The sequence below is a fragment of the Polistes dominula genome, unplaced genomic scaffold, assembly GCF_049000335.1.
Source record: "Polistes dominula isolate Pdom_NZ unplaced genomic scaffold, Pdom_raw_medaka contig_78, whole genome shotgun sequence".
Taxonomy (NCBI): domain Eukaryota; kingdom Metazoa; phylum Arthropoda; class Insecta; order Hymenoptera; family Vespidae; genus Polistes; species Polistes dominula.
The window spans coordinates 2111863-2121839 of NW_028301042.1; the positions used below are offsets into that span (position 1 = coordinate 2111863).

Sequence of the window (9977 nt, forward strand, 5' to 3'; positions counted from 1 at the left end):
CAATCACGTTTGGTGCATTCGTTTATAAAAAAAAAAAAAAAAAAAAAGGAAGACAAAAGAAAAGATAAATAAATAAAAGTAATCATGGCAAGGTAAAAGTATTTCTAATCGTTTTTATAGGCCACGTATTTTTCTAATAAAATTAGTTCGTTTGTTTTTATATTTGGTTTTGTTTTTCGCGCGTTTATCTGTCGATATATCGAACTTGGAATTTTTTCATTTGTTCTATTCGTTTTATATATTTTTTTTTTTTACAATTTAAAATGAGAATTACTTATTAAATATTTCTCAAAATACGAGAATTAATTACACATTTATTAATTTTTATGTTTAATTTTAATATTTAATATTGGATTTAATTATTAATCACGAAAAAGATAGAAAATAATGATATACAATATAACTTCATATTTAAACTAGCGTAAATTTGGCGCCATTACTACGTAAGTCATAGAACTCGAACCAAATACGTATCACGTTGTGTACAATCGCACGAATTTCACATCGTAACAGTTTATACCTGCGTAATATCATAAAATGATTAAAAATTAATTAAAAATGTGGCAATATATTTAATAACATAATAATGAGAAAATATTTATTTAACTATTCTTAATATATTGTGTGTGTGTCTATTGTATTTAATTTTTAATAATAATATATCAGTGATATATATTAATAAATGAAGTGTCAGTGACACTTAAGAGGTTATGTTTAGAAATATGTTGTTGTAATTTTAAATCAGTGCACCTTAAATTTATTTAATATGGAAATTCTTGAACTAAAAGATATAAAAGCTGTTCCAGATATTATTCATAGTTATCCATATAAAATAAAGAATGAAAATATACCATTGGTTATCGATAATGGTAAGATATTATTTTACACTTAATATTGTATAAGATCGAATATTTGGTTTTTGAAATAAATATTAAAATATATTTCATTTTAGGTTCATACAATTGTAGGGTTGGTTGGGCTACTGAAAAAGAACCACAGTTAATATTTAAGAATCTCATAGCAAAACCAAGAAAGGAACGTGGCAAGAAAGATGGAGAACCTCAAGTAGGAAACGACATAGTTAACATAGAAGCTGTAAGATTTCAATTGAAAACACAATTCGACAGAAATGTTGTTACTCATTTTGAAGCTCAAGAACAAATCTTTGATTACACCTTTACCCATATGGGAATTGATACGGAAGGTTGTGTTAATCATCCAATTATCTTAACAGAAGCTTTTTTGAATCCTAATTATTCACGAAATTGTAAGTTGCATTAGTTTTCAATATTGAATACATTTAATTAGAAACAAAACATATTATTAAGTATATGAAAATGTTTCAGTAATGGCTGAACTTTTATTCGAATGTTACAATGTACCATCAATAGCTTATGGTGTTGATTGTCTACTTTCATATCAACATAACAATTGTCCATCGGATGGTTTAATCGTTAGCATTGGATATCATACAACCCATATAATACCCGTATTAGATGGCAAAGCAGATCCAGTTAATGCTAGGAGAATTAATATTGGTGGTTATCATATTACATCTTACATGCACAGATTACTTCAACTTAAATATCCTGTACATGTTAATGCAATAACTCTTAGTCGTGCAGAAGTAAGTGTAATGTATATTCTTATATTCTCCATTATTATTATTAAATTAATGAAATATTTATAATGGTAGGAATTGATACATGAACATTCCATGATTGCATTGAATTATCAAGAAGTTGTTTCCAAATGGGCTGATCCAGATTACTACGATGCCAATGTGTTGAGGGTTCAATTACCTTACATTGCACCTTCTAGTACTCCTGGTTTAACCCTTGAACAACAGAAAGAAAGGAAAAGGGAATTAGCTAGGAGATTGATGGAAATCAATGCAAGAAAAAGAGAAGAAAGAGTAAAACAAATGATTCTTATTGTTATTATTAATATTATTGTTTTGTTTAATTGAATGTGTAATATAAATTGAAAATATATTTGATCAAATAGTTAGCTGAAGATGAGGAAAATTTGAATCAATTATTAGCAATACAAGATCTTTTGGAAGAAGGCGAAACGGATGAGTTTGATCAAGCATTGAAAACTTATTCTTTGGCAAACGAAGCGGATCTAATTAAAATGATAAATAATTTACAAGCTAAGGTTGAAAGAACCAGACAAAAGATTGTCGCTGCCAATTCGCAAGAAGAGAACATCGTTATGGAAGATCAAAAACCTAAAATAAAATCAAGTTTACAACCAAAGGATCAACAAGACTTTGAAGAATGGATTTCTGGTGTTAGAAAGAGAAGGTTAATTAATATATATATATTTCAAATTAAAATATTAGAAATGTTAATGAGAATAAATATTAATCAATAATTTTAGACAAGAAATATTAGACAAACGTATGGCAAAGAGACAACGTAGACAAGACATGGCCAAACGTAGAACAGCAGCTGCACAGGAAAGAATGCGTATAATTAGTCAATTAGCAAGAAAAGACAAACGTGATGACGATTTTGGTATGAGAGATGAAGACTGGGATGTATATAAAGTTATTAATAGGGTTAGTGAAATTTGATTATTATTATTATATATATAAGAAATGAGAGTTAGTTCTAATAATAGAATACATTTTGCGTGACAGGAAGGTGGTGATTCAGATTCAGAATTAGAACAAGAAAAATTAATAGAACTCGAGGACGTTCTTCGTCATCATGATCCAGAATTTGATGGTGCTGGTTCTAGCGTTCCTTTAATACCTGGAGAAACTCATCAATTACATGTTGGAGTTGAACGATTGAGAGCAGCCGAATTACTTTTTCAACCTTCGATGATAGGTTCTATAGAAGCTGGCCTAGCCGAGACTATTGAATTTGTCTTAAAATTATATTCCCCTGTACAACAAAAACGATTGGTAAGCAACGTTTTTCTCACCGGTGGATCAACAGCATTTCCAGGATTACTTGAAAGACTTAAACGTGAACTCAAAGAAATAAGACCATTTGGTTCGAGTTTTCAAATCAACGTAGCCAAAAACACTAGTTTAGATTCTTGGTATGGTGCTAGAGATTTTGGTTTGAGTGGTAATTTACCTGAATATCTTGTTACTTTTAAAGAGTATACAGAAAAAGGTGGTGAATATTTGAAGGAACATACTGCTAGTAACATGTACACACGATCACCTGATCCTTTACCTATATTACAAGTTCCTGTAACATGTGAACAAGTGATCGTTGAAGATGCTATAATCGATGTTGAAATTGAATAAAGAACATTGAATTATACAAGTCTTGATACAATACTATTTAAGGAGAAAATGGTGGAGGTAAAGTTGACAAAATCAAACAGAACAAACTGATAAGAAATTTGTTAATGATAACTACTTTATTACACAAGTGTTTTCTTTTTTGTTTTTTTGTTTTTTTTGTTTTGTTCGTTTATTTTATTACGAACAAACTACATTGTAGTCTGTTTATACTAATTATAATATACATTTCTTTTACATCGCACTTATTTTCATTTTTTTCTTTTAGCAGTCAGAGACACAATTATTTTGGATATTATTTGTTCTTCTTTCCTTATCTCTCTCTCTCTCTCTCTCTCTTTCTCTCTCTGAGAATAGTCGATATCTGTGCAATTAGATATACATTTGGATGGCCTAAAAAATGTGAAAATGATCATCATCATCATCGTCATCATCATCCCTCACCTTTTGCAATTAAATCATTGATTAACAGCGACCTCATTCATCAGTACACTTCAATCGAGTTAATGTCTTAGGACTTATGCTAAAATCACAATATCACATAATCAACATATTGAAAATATAATTGCTAATATTATTTAATGACCCTGCATATCTCATTTCTAAAGAAAAAGAAAAGAAAGAAACGTTGTCAATGAAAGTAAATCAAAATTCATTCATTTTTAATGTCACCGATGAAACATGTGCTGTATTATCACATAGTTTCATCACTTAACATAATTTCATTGAAATTATAGTAATGAAAATTACACTGTATCACTTTTTCTATTATTATTATTATTATTATTATTATTATTATTATTATTATTATTCATTACGTATTGTTATTTGTTTCTTTTCTTTTTTCCTTCTTTCTATACAAGTTGTTTTTGTAATTTCATTTTATATTTTAATATAATACACAAACTACATTTCTTAATATAATATATTGTTAATTTTTTTTTTTATCGAGGAACAAATTACAAAGGTGTTCTTTTCTTTTTTTTTTTTTTTTCTACACGCTTTTTAAAAGGACAAAATTTGCAGACCATTTTTTGAAGAATTGTTTTTCCAATATATCAAATCAATTAACACATTAATGACATCGATGGTGATACATTGGACCGAAAATTTCTGCTAATCTTCTACTATCCCTATATATATATATATATTATAATTAAAATAATAATAATAATTAAATGAATAGAATATATTCTTATTTTCTTTTTTTTGTGTGTGTGTATTCGCTATAAACACAAAAATGGAAACATACATGTGTTAAACTTAATCAAACAAAATCCTTAATTTTAAGTATAATATCCATCGTGTTTTAACTATCACAGATTGAGGTCACCGCACATCAATAATTTTTTATATCATTTGTTCAAGTATTTCAAATAATATATCATATATTAATATTATTTTTTATCATTCGCAATATGTGGAAGGTTTAAAAGCGCACATAAGTGTTTATTTCTTTTTTTTTTTTTACTGCGTTGAGGATACCTACTTATTATTATTATTATTATTATTATTATTATTTATTTATTTATTTACGTACAAGGTATATATGTTGTACGTACTGCTTTAATGCTCTCATTGTAATAAAACTTGAGGTAGAATTTGATCCAAAAAAAAAAAAAAATATAAGACAAAATTCTAATTTTTTTTTTTTTTTTTTTTAATATCTTTTGCTAAAAGTGAGGGCAATTTTATGTTGTTGTTGTTGTTGTTTGTTCTTCTACCTTTTTTTTTAACAATAATATTATATCTCTTACTTATAATTTAATTAAAAATATATATATATATATATGTATATTATGTATACATATATTGATAATATTGCTGTAGTATGATAATAATCATAATATGGGAATAATAATAATAATAATGAATAATATTAAAAGTAATAATAATTAACAAAGAATTTTCATTAATTGACAACATAATTAATATAAGGGCTGTAAATATACACAATAAGGTAAAGGATGACAATTATATATATATATATATATATATACAGTACATACTTGCTTTAACCCTGTTGTTATTAACAACCCATACACGAGTCATCCATGATAAACCCCCATATTGGGTGCGAAAGGGGTTAATTGTATCATTTATTGTTAAATTAATCTAATCTCGGTTAATAATTATCATAAAAATAAACATAATAATATCTCAATAATATTACAATACTTAATAACAATAATAATAATAATCATCAGCATTATCATCATCATCATCATCAACGTCATAGTCATCATCGGCATTATTTTCATGTGATAATTGTAATCATAATTATTTGATAATTTTAGTTCATAAAATATTCTATTTTTATATTTTATTTTAATTTATTTCGTTTAATATTTTTATTTTGTTTTGTTTATTTATTTATAAACAAAATCATTATCATGATAGCTATTTTATGTAGTATGTACTTTACTTTTTTTTTTTTTTTTTTTTAATAAGAAGGATGTGTGTTTTATTTATTTTATTTTATTTTATTTTTTTTATTTATTTATTTATAACCAGGATATGTCAGTGAAAACTATAATAATAATAATATCAAGCGTCAACATTTTTTCTTTTCTTCTTCTTCTTTTTCTTCTTCTTTCTCATTTCTTTTCTTTTCTTTCATTTTCTTGTCTACTTTTTTTTGACCACTTTCAGTGTCAATAATTTCATTTTGTGTTTTTTTTTTATTTATTATAATTTATTATATTATTTTTTGTCAGTTTGTTTTACAGTTTTCTCAAAATCGCTATTACAAAAGTGCGTTACATCGCATTCCTTATATTTAATGTACATAACTTTACTTTTTTTTTCTTCTTTTTCTTTATTATTATTATTATTATTATTATTAATATTATTATATACCTGCGTATAACTTATCTACGGGTTGGGGTAGTTTTTGTTGTTCATTTCTTTGTAATTATTTAAATTACTTTTCTGTTTTTTTGTTTTTTTTTTTATTTGTTTTCTTTTTCTTTTGTCATATTTATTATCGTTTGTTTCAATATTTTTCTTTTTATTTTTATTTCTGTTGTTGTTGTTGTTTTTGTTGTTATTATTATTGTTGTTGTTTTAATATATTTCAAGATATTTAATAATCATATCTCTTATCTCAAAAAAAAAAAAAAAAAACAATCATACATACGTCTTACGTATTTTATATCATACATGCATACATATGTTTATGTATATTTGTATACTATATACATAATTAATATACCTAACGTCCACGTGTTTGTCTCTATGTGTGTGTATATTACATATATATACATATATATGTGTATTCTTATATTTTAAATGAAATTTTAATAGAAAGGTTTAAAAGTGAAATATATATATATTTTTTTTTTATTAATAATAATAATAATAATTCATATCTTTCCACTGTTTTTCTATTTTTCTTTCTATTTTTCTTTCTCTTTTTCTTTTTTTTTTTTTTCGTTAAACAATTTAATATACAATTAAACAAAAATAAAATTTTAAAGTATTCGATTATTATTTGGCTTCGAGTATGGTCAAACACAACGCAATAAATACAATGATTAATTAAAAATTATATTTACACACAAACACATACACATACACGTATCATTCATGTATACATGTATTTACATATTTTTCGTTTGTTATTATTGTAATATGTAAAACGCGTATTTTTTTCGGGAGGGATTTTTAAAACCCACAAATCAACACATCTTTGTGTTATTAATACGTTCACGCCAGCGCGTACCACCGGTGGCCCGCGCTTGACTGTCCCATCGGGCGGCGTGTACCACCGGTGGCTCTCGTTAGACTGTCCCATCAGACGGCGTGTACCACCGGTGGCTCGCGCTAGACTGTCCCATCGGACGGCGCGTACCACCGGTGGTTTACCTTGGTCCAGGTTTGAACAAGCAAAAATCGCGTGCCGCCAGATGAAGCGCATCTTAGATACGAGTGCCGCCCCACAGCGCAGACACTGAAATTCGGCGCCGGCGTCAACGTGTTAAATATTATTGTGTTATTATTATTTATCATCGATATGAACGTATGTATGTAATTTTTGTGTATATATATGTATAATTTTTCTAACTCCGGTGGTTGTTTTTTTTTTATGTTTTTTTTTTTTAAATCGTGGTAGTATTTTTTTGTTGGTCACAGGGCAAATGGAAATTTAGTATTCAAATTGTTATTGTTTCTCAACGAATGACGATTTTTTCTTTTTTTTTTTTTTTCTTGCCCTTTTGCCACATTTTTTATTATTTGTATTATTATTTTATTTTATTTTATTTTATTTTATTTCATTTCATTTTGTTTTGTTTCTTTCTATTTTTCTTTTTCTTTTTACTTTTATTTAAGGGGTATCAATTTATGTGACTATTTTATTAAATTTAATTTTATTTTATTTATTTGTTTGTTTGTTTGTTTGTTTGTTTGTTCGTTCGTTCGTTAAGTTCGTCGACACGTGAATTTTTTTTATTCTTTCGTTAAAAATCGAAGCTTTAGGCACCATTTATTTCTTTTTATTTTTATTTTTATTTTTATTTTATTTTATTTATTTGTTTGTTTGTTTGTTTTCGCTCGCAAGTATGTATTCCTTGTTTTCTCTTGTTTATTCCTTCTTTTTTTTTTTTTTTTAGATTAGACCCCATGAAAATTATTAACAATACAGTAACTATAACGCTTATTAAATTCTACTACGATTTTTTGTTTTTTTTTTGTTTGTTTGAATATGTGCCAAAGAAGGGTGAAAAGAATTTCTTTATTTTGAGTTTCTTTGATCGGTGGGAGATTAAAAACATAAATATTCAAATTAAAATTAGAATTATATATACATATATATATATATATATATGTTAGCAGCGACGTATTATAATTTAATAGGACCCCATACAACAAATTCAAATTTTGAGAAATCCCATTTACTATTATAATACAATGAATATTATTTATTTATATTACATATATAAATATATAATTTGTGTTTTTAAATAAATTTTAATTGTTTGTAATTTCACAATTGAAATATTATTTAAATAAAATAACATAAATAATATTGCATATAATAATAGAATTTTTATTATATATAATAAATAATAAATTATTAATATATTGTATTATATTATATTTTCACGTGTTGCTGCTATAGAAAATCTAGGGTCCCTAGATACGAAAAACCCAAATTGTATTTTTACTATTATTCTCTTTCTTTTTTTTTTTTTTTTTAATTACAAAAGTGAATTTATCAAATATTAATTAAACAATCCTTGATGAAGGAAAGGAGTCACTTAAAATAATTATTTACTTTCTTATTCCATAAAATAACACATCGCTGCTTTGGACGAACAAACTGAATGAAATAATCACCAGAAAGTTATATGTTAATTATTTGTGTATAAATGAATAAATGAATGATTAAATGAATGAATGAATGAATGTATGAATGAATAAATGAATGTATGAATGAATAAATGAATGAATGTGTATGAATGAAAAAATGAATTTAATGTAAGACGGAGGAAGACGATTTCTTTTTACAGATATACATCATGCGTGTTTAAATATACACACGGGAAATTACATAACTATTGCGTGAGTGTAATTTTTTTTTTTTTTATTTTTCTTTTTTTATTTTTTCTTCTTCTACTTCTTCTTTCTTTCTCATTCGTGTGCGAAGTGTTGTGTCATCTGTAAAAATATAATTATTTGTTTTTTTTTTTTTTTATTTCTTTCTTTCTTTCTTTCTTCCATTTTCTTTTTTCGTTTTAATAGTTCGTATTCCAAAGGTGTTCATCTATTATTAAATTATTTTATACGTTGATAAATTTAAGCGAATATTTGTTAATTTTTACCTTTTTTTTTTGGTTTCTTAAACCCTTTCATTAGTACCATCCCTAAATCATCCCCAACCCCCAATCCCCCCAAATCTCCCATATATGAGAATTGTTTATTACGTACGTGCACAAATTTATTTATGCATTACGTTTTATTAACGAAAGGGTTGTTGGTATCTACGATTATTATTCGACGTTTATTTTTTTTTTAATTTTTTTTTTTTTTTTTTTTTTTTATTATATTCGTTCGACTTTACTTAGTCTCCCACACTTTCTTCGTTTACGATATTTATTTATTTGTTTAATTAATTAATTAATTAATTAATTAATTAATTTTCATTCGAGATAATATACAAAATTCATTTCGACGTTTTTTTTAATGGTGTCTGACACATCATTTTAGGTTTCCCTTTGTTTTTGTTTTTTGTTTTTTTTTTTTTATTTAAGACACAATATGTTAAAAAAGTTTTCATTTTTCTTTTTTTTTCTTGTTGTTGTTTACCACTTCGGCAATAATTATTACACACATATAAATCATCATCATCATCATCGTTATCATTATCATCATAGTAATCGTCGTCTTACGTCATTAACATTTTCATCATTATCATCATCATCCTAATTCAATAAGAATGGAGATAACTACGAGTTTTATTGTCGAAGCAGTTTGATTATTATTATTATTATTATTACTATTATTATTATTATTATTGATTACTGTCGGTTAGATTGGTGGTCATAAATATTGAAGAATCGTCTTATTGCTGTTTTACACGTGTTTTAATCAAGTTTAATATTATTCTTTTACGTTTGATTAATAAAACGTGAGAATATATAAATATACCCATAATTATGCAAGTGAAAGTCTAATTTAAAGTTATAATTTCAATAAAAAAAAAATG

The 9977-nt window shown here is 25.5% G+C and overlaps 1 protein-coding gene across 1 annotated transcript; it reads left to right on the forward strand.

Annotated features, from left to right (window-relative positions):
• The first annotated feature begins 486 nt into the window (after nucleotides 1–486).
• Arp5 (Actin-related protein 5) lies at nucleotides 487–8046 on the forward strand. The gene is made up of 7 exons (XM_015331017.2): nucleotides 487–869; nucleotides 953–1267; nucleotides 1347–1627; nucleotides 1697–1915; nucleotides 2008–2309; nucleotides 2386–2566; nucleotides 2648–8046. The coding sequence occupies exons 1-7, from the start codon at nucleotides 767–769 to the stop codon at nucleotides 3269–3271; spliced, it is 2025 nt and encodes a 674-aa protein (XP_015186503.2). The 5' UTR covers nucleotides 487–766; the 3' UTR covers nucleotides 3272–8046.
• Nucleotides 8047–9977: the final 1931 nt, after the last annotated feature.

Bases quoted from the DNA above. Each gene is read 5' to 3' on its own strand.
- Arp5 (XM_015331017.2), top strand. From the start codon at position 767: ATGGAAATTCTTGAACTAAAAGATATAAAAGCTGTTCCAGATATTATT. The intron at 1,916-2,007 runs GTAAAACAAATG...TTGATCAAATAG, and splicing joins CAAGAAAAAGAGAAGAAAGA to TTAGCTGAAGATGAGGAAAA. The intron at 2,310-2,385 runs GTTAATTAATAT...CAATAATTTTAG, and splicing joins TCTGGTGTTAGAAAGAGAAG to ACAAGAAATATTAGACAAAC.